The sequence below is a fragment of the Sus scrofa genome, chromosome Y (genome assembly GCF_054392235.1).
Source record: "Sus scrofa isolate SSC_HxYL_T2T_F1_AM1 chromosome Y, Sscrofa_HxYL_maternal_Yorkshire_Landrace_v2.0, whole genome shotgun sequence".
Taxonomy (NCBI): Eukaryota; Metazoa; Chordata; class Mammalia; order Artiodactyla; family Suidae; genus Sus; species Sus scrofa.
In genome coordinates, this window is record NC_139402.1 from 10,365,546 (window position 1) to 10,382,599 (window position 17,054).

Sequence of the window (17,054 nt, forward strand, 5' to 3'; positions counted from 1 at the left end):
ACAAAGGAGTGTACATTAAAATGACATGCTAACATTTTCTGTGATGTTCACCAAGGAAGCATAGTCTAGGTAAGCACATGGAATGTAAGCAAGTCACCATGACCCCCAGCAGACCTGAGAAAGAGCACTGCTCCTAAGAATTTGTTTTGTTTTGTTTAGAAGTCTTTTTAAAAATTTTTTATTATAATTAATCTATGGTGTTCTGTCAATTTCTGCTGTACAGCAAAGTGACCCAGTTATATATATATATCACACACATTCTTCTCTCACATTATCCTCCATCATGCTTTATCACAAGTGACTAAGTATATAGTTTCCTAAGCTGTACAGCAAGATCTCGTTGTCCATCCACTCCAAATGCAATAGTTTTCATATACTAACAGCAGATTCCTAGTCCATCCCACACCTTTCCCCTACCCCTGGCAAACACAAGTCTGTCCTCATGTCTACGATCTATTCTGTTTTATAGATAGATCATTTGTGCCATATTTTAGATGCCACATATAAGTGAGACCATATGGTATTTGTCTTTCTCTTTCTGATTTACTTCACTTAGTGTGAGAGTCTATTCCGTCCATGTTGGTGCAAATGCCATTGTTTTGTCCTTTTTATGGCGAAGTAGTATTCCATTGTATATACATACCACATCTTCCTAATCCATTCATCTGTTAGTGAGCATTTAGGTTGTTTCCATGTCTTGGTTGTTGGGAGTAGTGCTGCTGCAATGAATATACGGGTTCGTCTTTTTCAGTCAAAGTTTTGCTGGACATATGCTCAGGTGTGGGATTGCTGGGTCATATGGTTGTTCTGTTTTTAGTTTTCTGAGGTACCTCTATACTGTTTTTCATAGTATTTAACAATTTACACTCCCACCAACAGTATAGGAGGAGTCCCTTTTCTCCACATCTTCTCCAGCATTTGTTATTTGTTGACTTGTTAACGATAGCCACTCTAACTGGAGTGAGGTGATACCTCGTTGTTTTGATTTGCATTTCTCTAATAATTAGTGATTTTGAGCAATTTTTCATGTGCCTACTGGCCATCTGTGTGTCTTCTTTGGAGAAATGTTTATATAGGTCTTGTGCCCATTTTTCAATTGGGTTTTTTTTTTTTGTTGTTGTTGTTGATGGGTTGTATGGGTTGTTTGTATATTTTGGAGATTAAACTTTTAAGTGAATCATTTGCAAAAATTTTTTTGCCATTCTGTAGGTTTTTTTTTTTTTTTTTTTGCTTTCTTTAATGGTTTCCTTTGCTGTGCAGAAGATTTTGAGTTTAATTAGGTCCCATTGGTTTCTTTGTGTCTTTATTGTCTTCATTCCAGGAAGTGGTTCAAACAAAATGTTGCTGTGATTTATGTCAAAGAGCATTTTGCCTATGTTTTTCTCTCTGAGTTTTATAGTATCTGGCCTTACATTTAGGTCTTTAATCTATTTTAAGTTTATTTTCATATACGGTGTTAGAAAATCTTCTAATTTCCTTCTCTTACGTGTGGTTGTCCAGTTTGTTCTTTAAGAATTTACATTGCTAATGTCAGAGGAAAGGGAGAAAATGGTCTTTAGGGTCAGGCAGGCATTCCTGCCTTAGAGGATTTCTGGGCAGTGTATAATACAAATGCAAACTGCACATTAGGGAAGGAGGGGGAGGCCCTAAATGGATAGAGAATTTTATGCTTACTTTTTTTTGTCCTGCCTTCAAATATAAATTTTATGTCATTGTAGTAAAATGCACAAAAGAGAGAAATTACTTAATGATGGAATTGTTATTCAAAAAAGAATCAGAACTAAAAATTGAGGAGTTCCTATTGTGGCTTAGTAGGTTAAGAACCCATCAAGAGGAGGCAGGTTCGATTGCTGGCTGTGCTTAGGTTAAGGATCTGGCATTGCCACAAGCTGTGGCATAGGCTGCAGATGCTGCTTAGATCCACTGTGGTTGTGGCGGTGGTGTAGGTTGGCAGCTGCAACTCTCATTCGACCCCCAGTCTAGGAACTTCCATATGCTACAGGTATGGCCCTAAAAAGAAAACAAAATTAGGCTACATCCTTTGTGTTCTCTCCATTATCTTGAACAGTAGGTCCTGGCTTCTGTTTAGCTTGGTGACTAATCTTTCCATTGCCCTCACGAATAGCTCTAACCTGTTCAGACAGTGATTCATACCAGTCTTATCAAAATCAGCCAAACTCACATTTCACCCCAAACAAATTTTTTTTTCTCCCTTTTTTTAAGGCTTCACCTGTGGCATATAGAAATTCCCAGCTTGGGCTTGAATTGGAGCTGCAGCTGCAGGCTCAATGCCACAGCCATGGCAATGCCAAATCTGAGTTTCATTTGTGACCTACATCACAGCTTATGGCTGTGCCAGATCCTGAGCAAGACCAGGGATTGAACCAGAATTCTCATGGAGACTCTGACGAGTTTTTTTTTGTTTATTTGTTTCTTTTGCTTTTTAGATCCTCACCTGTGCAATATGGAAGTTCCCAGTCTAGGGGTCGAATTGTAGCTACAGTTGCTGGCCTACAGCACAGCTCACAGCAGTGCAAGATCTCTGACTCATTGAGTAAAGCCAGGGATCAAATCCACATCCTCATGGATACTAGTCAGATTCGTTTATGCCGCACCACAATGGGAACTTCTGTAGTCGGGTTCTTAACCCTGTTAACGGTAATTGGAACTCCTAGGATGTGACCTTATTATTATTAAATGTATTTTTTTTGCTTTTTAGGACTGCACTTGTAGCATATGGAGATGCCTAGGCTAGGGGTCTAATTGGAGCTATAGCTGCTGGCCTACACCACAGCCATAGCAATGCCAGATCCAAGCCGTGTCTGCAACCTACAACACAGCTTGTGGCAATCCCTGATCCTTAGCCCACTGAGCGAGGCTAGGATCAAACCTGTAACCTCCTGGTTTCTAGTCAGATTCATTTCTGCTGCGCCACAACAGGAACTCCCTGGCCTGATTTTTTTTTTGTTTGTTTGTTTGTTTGTTTGTTTTTTCTAGGCTGCTTCCTACAGCATATGGAGGTTCTCAGGCTAGGGGTCTAATCAGAGCTGTAGCCACTGGTCTACACCAGAGCCACAGCAACTTGGGATATGAGCTGTGTCTGCGACCTACACCACAGCTCACAGCAACGCCGGAAGCTTAACCCACTGGGCAAGGCCAGGGATTGAACCTGCAACCTCATGGTTCGTAGTCAGATTCATTAACCACTGAGCCATGATGGGAACTCCCTGGTTTTTTTTTTTTTTTTTTTTTTTTTTAAGGGGACTGTTATGTCCCTTACATTTCAGTAGAATCTAGAAACAATTTATTTTTTTAAAAATTGGGAGATTAGTCAGTCATCTACACTGAAACCCAGGGCTGTTGTCCCAAACAGTGGAAGAATGTCCATGTAGATATTTTAGAAATTAGGGGGTACACGTCACAGACCCAACAATATGTAAAGGCCCAAAGGATTTTTCTATGTCAAAGAAGGGGCCTTAGTGAAGAGACCCTGCTAAGGCAATACCATGCAGACTCTAGAGGTGAACACCCTTAAGCTCCAGAACAATATACCACCATATGTCTGATTATATCCCAGAAGGGCTTCAGTCATAGGACTCCAACTAAGAGAGCTCTGGTAAGAGTCATGCCCAGCCAAGTCATGGAGACAGGGCCCCCTAGAACTTTCAGGGCCTAATCACTGTTTTGTTGTATGGGGAATGTGGGCCTTACTGTTTTGAATTTGCTTCACACTTCTTCCTATGGAAGAAGTTTGGAACCAGGACATCTAGCCTATACCAGTCACACCATAGTATTTTGGAAGTACATACCTATTTGATTTCATAGGGTTATAGCTGGAGAGGAATATGAATCATACTTTGAGTCTCACCCATATTTGATTTAGGTATGTCAAATGAGGAAAAAACACACAACCTAAAAGTTGAGAGGTAAGTTTATTTGGGGACCTTGCTGAGAACTGTAACCAGGATATATAGCCGACATATAAAGTAGCTCTGAGAATACAGTTTCAAAGAGGTAAGGGAGGAGGCAGGATATAAATGAGTTTTCTCTGGGAGGAAAAATAAATGTGGTCAAACTTCAAAGAATTACTTCTGATTACACAAAACAGACTTTTTGTTTCTTTTTCTTTTTATTGCCATACCTGTGGCATATGGAAGTTCCTGGGTCAGACATCAAATCATAGCTGCATCTGCTGCGTCCCACAGCCTGTGGCAATGCTGGATCCTTAACTCAATGAGCAAGGACAGGTATCAAAACCATATTCTCCCAGAGGCAATGTCAGGTCCTTAACCCACCGAGGCACAACAGGAACTCCCAGATGTTTACAGTTAATGTCATTAGTGCTTTTCTACATTGAAGAATATGCAAGAATTTGGACTGTTTACTGGAAAAAAAGAAGCACACAATGTGAATGTTTTGAATTAAATTTTTATTTGGGGAGAAATAATGACTGTAGCCTGAGAGACAACCTCTCAGACAGCTCCAAGGAACTTCTCCAAAGACGTAGCAGAGGAGCCTGGTATATATGTGATTTTGATAAAGGAGGAGTCATGTAATCAAGCATACATTTTGGCTTCTAGGCACAAAAAGTTTGCTATTACGAGAAGCACATGGCTCCATTGGTGATTTTAACAGTGCTTTTTAGATGTGAGCACATGCAAGAAATTGGGCTCATAAAATATTCTCTTGAAAATAACTAATTATCTGGAGGCTTGTTATGCTGGTTATTCCCAGAGCACAGAGTGCTTCATTCCTGTGTCCACCCTGGTCTCTACTCCTTTCAGTGGCTTCAGTGTCTAGTGACCTAATTCTTGTAGTGCCAGAATGTAAGTGACAATTTTTAGTTGGCAGGACTCCCTCCTGGTCATAAATCCAACATAATTTGGGAGGCATTTCATAACCATTTTGTCCCTTAGTGCTAGGAATGTTCATTCCTCAGTCAGGTGAGAATTTCCTTGACAGGATACTCAATGTGTTATTATTGGACTAGACCTTATTAACAGTAGCCAAAGGTCTCTGGACCACCTGTCTTAACTAGTCTGTTATCATCCAGGAAATGATGCCATCTTGTTGCCTATTCCCTTACTTCAAGTTACACTATTACAATCATTGTATTACAATGTTATGATCATTGATTTTATGTAAAGCTATATAATCTGGTAAACTGCTTCTAGTTGCCTAGTCATCATCTTTTGACACTTACTCACACATTTGGTGTAATGAATGAAAGGACAATTTTGTAAAACAGGCAAAATACAAATAATACAGATAGCAGTAGTAGTAAGGTTATGAGTAAGAACTTAAGCCAAGGATTTCCATTAGGTGCATCCTAGTGTATCCCCAGTTTATCTGACTTAATCTATTCTGTACCAATCCTTATATTTAAAGAAATCATTTATTGGCATTGTTCAAAAAATGTATCCAGTCCAATTTCTTAGTATTATTAGGCTGGTTATCCTTAGTATGGTTTAATTATTCCCAACATAAGGTGGGGCGGCTTAAACTTAATCACAGCCTAATGTTAGCCGTATGAATCCATCACATGGTTTAGATAGGTTTTATTCTTTGGCTGAGATTTTGCTTGCTGTTCTGATTGAGATTGAGTAACTTTAAAAGAAAATTCATATTATTAATTGACCAGGTGAAGGAATCCTACGTAGTGATGAGCAGTGATGTGAGAAGGTCTGAGCAGATCTATAATTTCTTTCCTCTAGAAAAATTTTCTAGGGAGTTCCCATTGTGGCTCAGTGGGTTAAGAAACTGACTAGTATCCATGGGGAAGTGGATTTGTTCCTTGGCCTTGCTCAGCAGGTTAAGGATCTGGTGTTGCTGTAAGCTGTGGTGTGGGCCGGCAGCTGTAGCTCTGATTTGACCACTATTCTGGGAACCTCCATCTGCCATAGGTTTGGCCCTAAAAAGAAAAAAAAAAAATTTTCCTAATAGCTGTCCAGTTAGATCCTTGGAGTAGAAAATCTACCAAGTTAAATAGAAGTACTAAATATAGGTAACTGATCATAAACCCAACAATTATATTTTTAATTTCATATAAGATTGTGTAATATATTTGGTTCATAAGCAAAGGTGTGAGCAGTTATCAGAGTAATTGGTATTCAGGCCTGGTGCAGCATTTGGAGTCAGCTTCTACTTCAGATTTTATCTTCTCATTCTAGTTTGGTACTGCTGTTTGAACATTTTTTTCAGGTGATTTTGACGTTCGAAGTCTGGGAAGTGAGTCCTAAGCAGTAAATGCAGACCTCAGATAACAAAAGTGGAACTTAAAATTCATTGAAACATTCTCTCTCTAAAATTAACCTCATTTTTACTAAATTTGACCATATTAAAACTAATTTGTTTGTAGAGCAAATCTGATTTTAATAAATATGGGCTGATGATTTACAGAATTGTAATTGATGATATAGGCTTTTTAAAAATTGGCTTGCTGGAACTTTATAAGGAATCTTAAATTAAAAATTTTTTTCTTTTTTTTTGGCTTTTGAGCCGTACCTGTGGCATATGGAGGTTCTCTGGCTAGGGGTCTAACCCGAGGTGTTGCCTCTGGCCTACACCAGAGCCACAGCAATGCCAAATCTGAGCTGTGTCTGTGACCTACACCACAGCTCACAGAAATGATGGATCCTTAACCCACTGAGCAAGGCCAGGGATGAACCTACAATCTCGTGGTTCCTAGTCAGATTCGTTTCTGCTGTGCCACAACGGGAACTCCTCGAATTAAAATTTTTAAAGTATGAGTTCCCGTCATGGCTCAGTGGTTAATGCGCCTGACTACTATCCATGAGGATGTGGGTTGGATCCCTGGCCACACTCGGTGGGTTAAGGATCCAGCATTGCCATGAGCAGCTGTGGTGTAGGTTGCAGACACAGTTTGGCTCTGGTGTTGCTGTGACTAGCTGTGGCCAGCAGCTACAGGTCCAATTCTACCACTAGCCAGGGTATGCCCCCCCCAAAAAAAAGACAAAAAAACCAACAACCCATTTTTATTTTATTTTAAAAAATATTTTACTTATTTATTTATTCGTTTCCATTGTGCCACAACGGGAACTCCAACAACCTATTTTTTAAAGCACAGTTCCTCTGTGGCGGTGAGGATGTGGGTTCGATCCTTGGCCTTGCTCATTGGGTTAAGGAGCTGGCATTGCTGGAGTTCCCGTCCTGGCTCAGTAGTTAACGAATCCATCTAAGAATGATGAGATTGTGGGTTTGATCCCTGGCCTTGCCCAGTGGGTTAAGGATCTGGCGTTGCCGTGAGCTGTGGTGTAGGTTGCAGACATGGCTCGGACCCCTCGTTTCTGTGGCTCTGGCGTAGGCTGGTGGCTACAGCTCCGATTGGACCCCTAGCCTGAGTATCTCCATATTGCCACAGGAGCAGCCTTAGAAAAGACAGAAAAAAAAAAAAAGGATCTGGCATTGTTGCAAGCTGTGGTATAGGTTATAGATGTGGCTTGGGTCCAGAGTGGCCATAGCTGTGGAAACAGGCCTGCAGCTGCAGCTCAGTTTGATCCCTAGCCCAGGAACTTCCAGATGCCACAAGTGGCTGTAAAAAGAAAAAAAGAGTCAAGTCTCAAGGCCAGGAAAGTCATGCCAAAAGCTTGTCACAGATTTCACCTGCCAATATCTATAGATTTGGGTAAATTCTTACCTCTTTAAATAAAATATTTACTTACTCTAAATTATTTTGAGATTCTTGCACCTATTAGGAGTTGGCCTTCCTATTTTCTTTCTTTTTCTTTCTTTTTTTTTTTTTTTTTCTGTCTTTTTGCCATTTCTTGGGCCGCTCCTGCGGCATGTGGAGGTTCCCAGGCTAGGGGTCCCATTGGAGCTGTAGCCGCTGGCCTACGTCAGAGCCACAGCAACACGGGATCCGAGCCGAGTCTGCAACCTACACCACAGCTCACGGCAACACCGGATGCTCAACCCACTGAACAAGGCCAGGGATAGAACCCGCAACCCCATGGTCCCTCGTCTGATTCATTAATCACTGGGCCACGACGGGAACTCCATGGCCTTCCTATTTTCTAACAGAACTGCTGGGAAACTAAGAGTTTCTGACCTCTATGAGGAACAGATAGAAAAGATAAATATTTCAGTTTTCTTACAAAGCTATAATTTACCAAATTGCTCTAAGTCATAATTAGCTTGCTAAGAAACATTTTCTTATCCCTGGAAAACTCAGATTAAAAACCAATAATATTTCAGAGAGAAACCGTAATAATTTTAACCATATTTACCAGTTTATTCTCCTCTGTGTAACAGTCCTTTTTGTTAACAGTTTTATAAAGCCATTAGATTTCCAAGTTTACTTTCCTAATTTCTTACCCAGTTTATCAATAGGATCTGAAAGTAATTAGAAACCTGTACTTGTTTTTAGAAAAATGTCCTTTTTATGAATCCTGAAGAAACATTTTTGCAAAGACATTAGAGTAAAATGATAACAGTTTTTAAATGACAAAAGACTTATTAATAACAGGAGTTCCTGCTGTGGCACAGTGGGTTAAGAATCTGATTGCAGTGACTCTGGTCACTGTGGAGGCTTGGGTTCAGTCCCAGCCCAGGGCAGTAGTTTAAAGGATCCATGTTGCCACAGCTGTGGCATAGGTTGCAGCTGCAGTTCAGAATTCATTCCCTGGGCCAGGAACTTCCATTTAGTGCAGGTGGAGCCATTAAAAATAACAGTAATAATAAAAACTAAAATAATTCTAAAGAAGACTGAAGAATGTATGGTTAAAAGTCTGATTACTTGGAGTGCCCATCGTGGCTCAGTGGTTAACGAATCCGACTAGGAACTGTGAGGTTGTGGGTTCGATCCCTGGCCTTGCTCAGTGGGTTAAGGATCTGGTGTTGCCGTGAGTTGTGGTGTAGGTTGCAGACACGGCTCGGATCCTGCATTGTTGTGGCTGTGGCTGGTGGCTACAGCTCCAATTAGACCCCTAGCTTGAACTTCCATATGCCTTGGGAGCAGCCCTAGAAGTGGCGAAAAGACAAATAAAATAAAGTACAATAAAATAAAATAAAATATAAATAAAAATCTGATTACTGTGGAACTGACAAAGAAGCTTGATTAGGGCTGTGACATACATTTTGAGACGATAGCTTGAATTATGACTGATAACATTTTACTAGAACATACCGGATATGTAGGAATCCCATGTAATTTCCAGAATGTCTAGGTTAGTAATATTTATCCATATAAACCTAGGAAAGTTTATTACTCATTTGACAATGCTTCCCATGTAATTTAACATAGCATATGAACCTAATTAATTTCTCCCTTTGGGATGCTTCAGGGATGTTTTGAAGCATTCCAAATTAGGTAGAGGTCACAGGAACCTTATTAAAATTGGATTTGGGATGACTATCAAAAAAATATCAAGAAGCTTTTAAAATACTTGGTCAAATAGGATCATGGGTCACTCTAAAACGGTACTTATTCACTGAACAAAAGTGACAATAAAAGATTTCAAAGACATACAGAAGAGATCACCTGAAGGTAAAAAACTTAAAATCTATTATTTAAGGCAGCTAAACTTTTTTTTTTTTTTTTTTTTTTTTATGTTTTCGAGGGCCGCAACCACAGCATATGGAGGTTCCCAGGCTAGGGGTTTAACTGGAGCTGTAGCCACCAGCCTATGCCAGAGCCACAGCAATGCCAGATCCAAGCTGCGTCTGCGACCTACACCACAGCTCATGGCAATGCCGGATCCTTAACCCACTGAATGAGGCCAGGGATGGAACCTGAAACCTCATGGTTCCTAGTCACATTTGGTAACCACTGAGCCACGATAGGAACTCCAAGTCAGCTGAACATTTTAAGAGAACTTGTCATCTTGACAAAGAGAAAAGCCAAATCGCAGTTTTGCAGCAATTTACTTTTATTTTTTATTTATTTATTTTTTATCTGTTGCTCCCCCCCTTTTTTAATAATGATTTTTATTTTTTCCATTATAGCTGGTTTACATCAGCAATTCCTAATTCTTGCTAGACACTTGACTACCTGGGTAGCATAAAAAAATGCCACCCAGGCTTCATCTCAAGAGACTTATCTAATTGACATGGGGAGAACTGAGCAGTATATTTAAAAAAACATGTAACACATTAATATAGTTCAGATGGAAAAATAATACAAATGATATTCATTGAAAAGTTTTGCTCCTAACCCATCTATCTTGGAGGCCCCTGTGTTTTTTTACCACTTTTATTTATTTTTACTTATTTATTTATTTTTGGCCACATCCGTGGCATGCAGAAATTCCTGGGACCAGGGAGGGAAACTGTGCCACAATAGAGACCCGAGCCACTGTAGTGACAATGCTGGATCCTTGCAATTTACTTTTAAAATTCATTTGCTAAACTAAATTTATTATAACCTTAACAGTGCTGACCATGTACAAAAATTTTTTCTCACATTTGTTTTTCCACAAATTTGTATCCACTTTGGTTTGTCCCATATTTTTTTCATCTAGAAACAACCTGCTCCAGGACAAAAATACTTTCTTTTCTCTTAACAAAATGCAATTCCATTCTTGATCCTATTTTTACTGAAAACACACTCTACTTTGGTACTGTATACTGAAATATTTCTCTTCTTGTTTCTAGCAGCTGTAATTACCTATGTAAATTAGAATCCTCAACTCTTCTTTAATGTATTTAAATATATAAAAATATATCATTAAATTTTTTAAATTATAAAAAATGCAGGTTCCCTTTTGGTTAAAAGAAAAGAATCCTCAACTCTTTAAAGCCTGAATTTCTAATGAAAACTAGGAAGTAATCAATTTTGAAGTATCTCAGTATGGCATAAAGCATATTTTGTTATAGTCTTGAATAACTTTAGTTTCTCTGTAAATGGAAGTCAGTGTTCAGTAATTAATGTTTATGTCTTATTTTATTTGGGAGTCATTATTTAATAAATTTCCATTCTCTGTTTTCCCCCTTAGCCTCAGGAATTAGAGGTAGTTGAGATAAAATCAGTGTTCCTGGCACAGAAGGAGACAAGCAAATTTTCTGAGAAGTATTTGCTCTCTAATGGTCAGAATTCTGAAAAGATGGGTTTTTTCCCCAAGCCAGCTTTCTCCAACAACTGCATATGTTATATAAGAGCACATTAAGGAAAAAAAAAAAGCACATTTGGGAGTTCACTTCATGGGATAGCAGAAACTATCTGACTAGGAACCCACGAGGGTTCTGGCATTGCAGTGAGGTGTGGTGTAGGTCAAAGATGTGGTTCGGATCCCAAGTTGCTGTGGCTGTAGCTCTGATTAGACCCCTAGCCTGGGAACCTCTATATGCTGAGGACATGTCCCTAAAAAGACAACAAATAAATAAATGTATATTATGAAAAAAAAAGTAAGAGCTCATTGGACTGTTTTCAAGGTAGGATTTTTCTTTAATTCCCAATTAAGTAAGTACTAGTACATAGAAGTTTTGTATGTGTGCAAAGATGGCTGGAGTATTAGTCAGACGTTGGCTTCCTGAGACCTCACCTCACACTTTCCCACTTTGAATTTTTCACTAGTGAAGGCATCTCACGTTACTGTAGTTCCAGCCCTATTAGTGGCTTGCTTTCTCCTTTTGGTGGTCTAATACCAGTGTGGGTACTCAGGTTACTGAATGGCCAGTTCTTATGTGTTCCCCCCCATATGACCAATTCTTTTAATTAATGAGTGGGTTTCCCTATGGGACCACTGCACAGTGTGAGGACTCTGCCTTCAACATTCCCATAAATTTCTCACTCACCTGAGAAAGCTGTAACCTACTGGGAAGAGTTTTTCCCCTTTGCAGGAAATGCTCTCATATAATGTATTCACTTTTATCCTGGCATTCTATTAAGGCAGCTGATTGAGAAAAAGCATCAGATCAACCTATTACCCTATTCGGCACTGACAGTTCAGCACATTTAAACTGAGCAAACCTCAGTGTTTTTCAATCAGAACCCCTGCCCACTATCTTTCAGCTAGGTGGGAACCTCCCATTATCTTTCCACTGTGGGCATTCCCTACTATCTTTCAGTTCCAGGGCAGGAGAGAGGCACCTCTTAGTTAACACACCACCAGGTAAAACTCAGGATCATTAACCAGTACAGGAGATTTGAGAACGAGGAGAAACTGAGCCAAATTCATCTGGATTCTCTAGGGAAGTGGATGAGCACAAGAGGCCTCTGCTGATACCAAGGTTTTGGTACCTTGTTGTGTTCAGGTGAAGGAGAGAAGTCTGCTCTGGGTCTTTTTGTTGGTTAACAAGGCTGTTGACTAATAAACAAACAAACCACAACATGAGAGGGCAAAATGAAAACGATTGCCAGGAGACACACCTTGAAAAGCATTGAGGGTCAGTCTGCTCTGAAGAGATGGAGGAAAGGACAGTATAATACATAATTTTAGTGAAGGGGGTACTTGTAGTCAAACATACATTTTGGCAGAGGTTTGCTTCTACTCATCAGGAGCAGATGTCCCCTTTAGTGATTTTAGTGTTTCTTTAGATATGAGAAGATACAAGAAGTGAGCTCATGAAATCTTCTTCTGAAACTATTTAACTGTCTGAAGACCTGTTCTTGCAGTTTTCCCAGAGCACACAGTATCTCACTCCCAATCTCCACCCTCAGCTTCAAGGCGGGTGAAAGTCAATGACTACAGGGCCCAGTTATGTAGTGCCAGGTAGAAGTAGATGACAAGTGACAGTTTTTAATTGTCAGGACTCATTAAAATTATTCCTTAGATATATGCACCTTAACTGCCTAGGGGTAGTGTTCTGTTTTCTTTGTCCTAATTTGCCTTAGGGTGCACATCAGGCAGCTGCAGTGCCTGATGTCTCCTAGAATGGCAATGGTGGTTGTTTCCTAGAATTGTAGGCAACATTCTTTCTCCACACACATTTAGATAAGATTCTGAACTTAGACTTCTTACTTGTTATGTGAGAAAGACATGAAATTAGGGGGCCACAAATGCAATGCTATGGTCTGAATATTTATATTCCTCTCAAAATTCATGTATAAGACAAAGGTATTGCCCACTATATTTCTCCAATGTAAAAGTATGTTTTTACTTTTAAATTTTAAATTACTTTTAAATTCCTTTATATTTATGTATTCCAGAGTTCCCATTGTGGAACAGTGGCAACAAATCAGACTAGTATCCTTGAGGATGCAAATTTAATCCCTGGCCTTGTCTAGTGGGTCAGGGATCTGGTGTTGCCATGAGCTATGGTGTACATTACAGATGTGGCTTGGATCCCGTGTTGCTATGGCTATGGCGTAGGCTGACAGCCAGCTCCAATTGGACCTTTAGCCTAGGAACTTCCATATGCTGTGCATGCGATCCTAAAAGAGGAAAAAACAAAAAGCAAAAAACCCTGACATATTCATCTCTGGGATGATGCATTGAAATGGCATAGCAGTTTCTTCCAGTACTTTTTTTTTTTTTTTTGTCTTTTTGCTATTTCTTGGGCCACTCCCACGGCATATGGAGGTTCCCAGGCTAGGGGTTGAATCGGAGCTGTAGCCACCGGCCTACGCCAGAGCCACAGCAATTCGGGATCCAGGCAGTGTCTGCAACCTACACCACAGCTCACGGCAACGCCAGATCATCAACCCACTGAGCAAGGGCAGGGATCGAACCCGCAATCTCATGGTTCCTAGTTGGATTCGTTAACCACTGCGCCACGACGGGAACTCCTACTGTTTATTTTTTAAATTTAATGTGCTTGGGTTTTTGCTAAGTGGACCCTCCGGGCAGGTTTAAAAGGACAGGTATAATACCATTGTTGTAAAGATTAACAATTTCATGTGTTTAAATACTTTCTTGAATTACTGACCAAAGTGTTATAGTAATCAGTTAATAAAAACATTTCAGTTCCCTCAGGACTGTCACAAAAGGAAGAAGAGGATGCTGCTGTTATTGAAAAACAATTAAAAGAAGAGAAGCTGTTGGCAATAGAGAGGTGGGCACTGATTTAAAAGCTTAATGTGAACTCAGTTATTTTATTTGATATTACTAAGGTTTACTAATATAGATTTTTCTTTATAAAAACTTATATAGTGTAGATAGGGAGGGACTATTCATTTATAGGGGCAAAGGGTTCTTGGGAACTGTTTTTTCATTTTCTTGAGGTGACCCTAACAAAGGCAGTTTTTTTAAGGCAAAGAAAAAAAAAGGAGAGGGGGGAGGGAAGGGTGTCTTTTGAAAGAGGGATACTCTATTTAAGACGAAGCAATAAACTTAGTCATACAACCTAATTTAAAGTTAGTGGGGGTCTAGTATTCAGGGAAGGGAGGATATGTGTAATTCTAATCTGAAGAACTAAATGTTAGGATGAGCCATTAGATCATGTTTGGGTGAGAAATTGCCTTTATTTCAGTTATCAGTATGACATAAGGTGTGAGGTATGACCCAAAGTCCTATAGTGATTCTTTTCCATTATTTGTTTATTCATTTATTTTATTTATTTTTGTCTTTTTGCCTTTTCTAGGGCTGTTCCTGCGGCATATGGAGATTCCCAGGCTAGGGGTCTAATCTGAGCTGTAGCTGATGGCCTATGCCAGAGCCACAGCAATGTGAGATCCGAGCCACATCTGTGACCTACACCACAGCTCATGGCAATACCAGATCCTTAACCCACTGAGTGAGGCCAGGGTTTGAACCTGCAACCTCATGGTTCCTAGTTGGATTTGTTAACCATTGAGCCATGATGGGAACTCCCATTATTTATGTATTTGATTTAACTTTTTAATCCACTTTTCTCATGCATTAAGTAAACAAATCAATATATAATTTGTTACTGTAAGATTTTCATGTGGTTATTGCTCATTTGAATTATTAGCACAGAGTGTATTTCATTTATTTTTTTCTCAGTGGTGTTTTGTTTTTTAGTGATAATAAATGATATCATGACTTTCTGTTTAATGTATCTGGTAACCTTAAAGAATATATTTAGTATTTTTAAAACTTGGGTGTAAATTTTTTTTTTTTTTGGCTTTTTTAGGCCACATCTGACATATGGCAATTCCCAGGCTAGAGGTTGAATTGGAGCTGTAGCTGCTGGCCTACACCACAGCCACAGCAATGCAGGATCCAAGTCACATCTGTGACCTACACCACAGCTTACGGTAATGCCACATCCTTAATCCACCGAGTGAGGCCAGGGATTGAACCAACGTTCTAACGGATCCTAGTCAGATTTGTTTCTCCTGTGCCATGACGGGAACTCCATAAACTCATGTAAATTTTTTAACCAAAGTATTTCATCTGCTTTTATTAATTGATAAATGTGTATATAAAAGACCAACTAATTCAAATAATAAAGAACATAAAGAGTGGCTCAGCAGAAACGAATCTGAGTAGTATCCATGAGGATGCAAGTTCAATCTCTGGCCTCACTCAGTGGGTTATGGATTCTGCATTGCTGTGGCTGTGGTGTAGGCTGGAGGCTATAGCTCTGATTCAGCTCCTAGCCTGGGAACCTCCATACCCCGTGGGTGTGGCCCTAAAAAGACCAAAAAAAGGAAGAAGATAAAAGGTGAAAGAGCTTTAGTAAATGAAACATACCCAAATAAATAAAGAGTTGAGTGAAGATTTGTGGTATGAAGTTTTTTTTTTAATAATGGGCTGATATTTATACATTTTTCTATAAATTGGTTTTGTTGCTTGTTATTATATGGATCTGTTAGTATTTGCAGTAGTCTAGTTCAACCATTTCAGTGGCAATATAGTGTTCATTGCGTAGATCTAGGATAATTTTTTTTTTGTCTTTTTAGAGCCACACCCACGGCACATGGAGGTTCCCAGGCTAGGAGTCGAATTGGAGTTGTAGCTGCCAGCCTACATCACAGTCACAGCAACGCCACATCTGAGCCGAATCTGAGACCTACACCACAGCTCATGGCAACACTGGATCCCTAACAGCAAGGCCAGGGATCGAACCCTCAACCTCATGGTTCCTAGTCAGATTCGTTTCCACTGCACCACAATGGGAATTCCCTAGCATATTTTTCTTTTCTTTCTTTCTTTCTTTCTTTCTTTCTTTTTTTTTTTAATACATTTACTTCATTATTCATCACTTTTTTTTTTTTTTTTTTTTTTGTCTTTTTGCCATTTCTTGGGCCACTCCCGTGGCATATGGGAGGTTCCCAGGCTAGGGGTCGAATCAGAGCTGTAGCTGCCAGCCTACGCCAGAGCCACAGCAATGTGGGATCTGAGCTGCATCTGCGACCTACACCACAGCTCATGGCAACGCCGGATCGTCAACCCACTGAGCAAGGGCAGGGATCGAACCCGCAACCTCATGATTCCTAGTCGGATTCGTTAACCACTGCGCCACGATGGAAAATCCCCCTTAGCATATTTTTCTATATGGTTTTCTATTGATGAGCATTCAGAATATAATAGGTTTTTACTGTTGTATGAAAAATATAAGTTAGCATCAGTGGTTATATATGTAACTTTTGTAATTATCCTGTTACTTTCTCAGGAAAATGCTTAGAAATAAAATTGCTGGGATCAAAGAACAGATATATATAAAATGTACATAACTGGGGATTTCACATTGTGGCACAGCAGAAACGAATCTGACTAGTGTCCATGAGGATGCAGATTTGGTGCCTGCTTTGCTCAGTGGGTTAAGGATCCCGTGTTGCCATGAGCTGGACTGTGGTTGTCATGTAGGCTGCAGACATGGCTAGGATCCCACCTTGGTGTATCCATGGCTGTGGTGTAGGTCAGCAGTTGTAGGTCTGATTTCCACCCCTAGCCTGGGAACTTCCATATGCTACGGTTGTGGCCCTACAAGGCAAAAGTAAAAAAAAAAAAAAAAAAAGAAAGAAAAATGGAGATAACTGCACAGAAAGAGCATTCTAGTTTCCAACTCTTCCAACAGGGAACAAAAGAGCCCATTTTCCTCATATTGTCATTCACACTAGAAATATAAATAACTATGTCTTCTTACTTGTATTTTTTGTAGTGTAAATTATTACTAATTAAAGATACTAATCCTTTGTCACATCCATGACATTCTTCTCATTGGTCTCAGTTTGGCTCACAACGTTATTT

At 39.7% G+C, this 17,054-nt stretch overlaps 1 protein-coding gene across 1 annotated transcript in view; it reads left to right on the forward strand.

Annotated features, from left to right (window-relative positions):
• The window catches only part of LOC396706 (U2 small nuclear ribonucleoprotein auxiliary factor 35 kDa subunit-related protein 2), a 115,090-nt gene that overhangs the window by 15,713 nt on the left and 82,323 nt on the right, over positions 1–17,054 (forward strand). Inside the window, exon 4 of the mRNA XM_085009129.1 lies at positions 13,863–13,950. Coding sequence (XP_084865255.1) covers positions 13,863–13,950 — 88 coding nt within the window. The remainder of the gene's footprint in view (positions 1–13,862; positions 13,951–17,054) is intronic.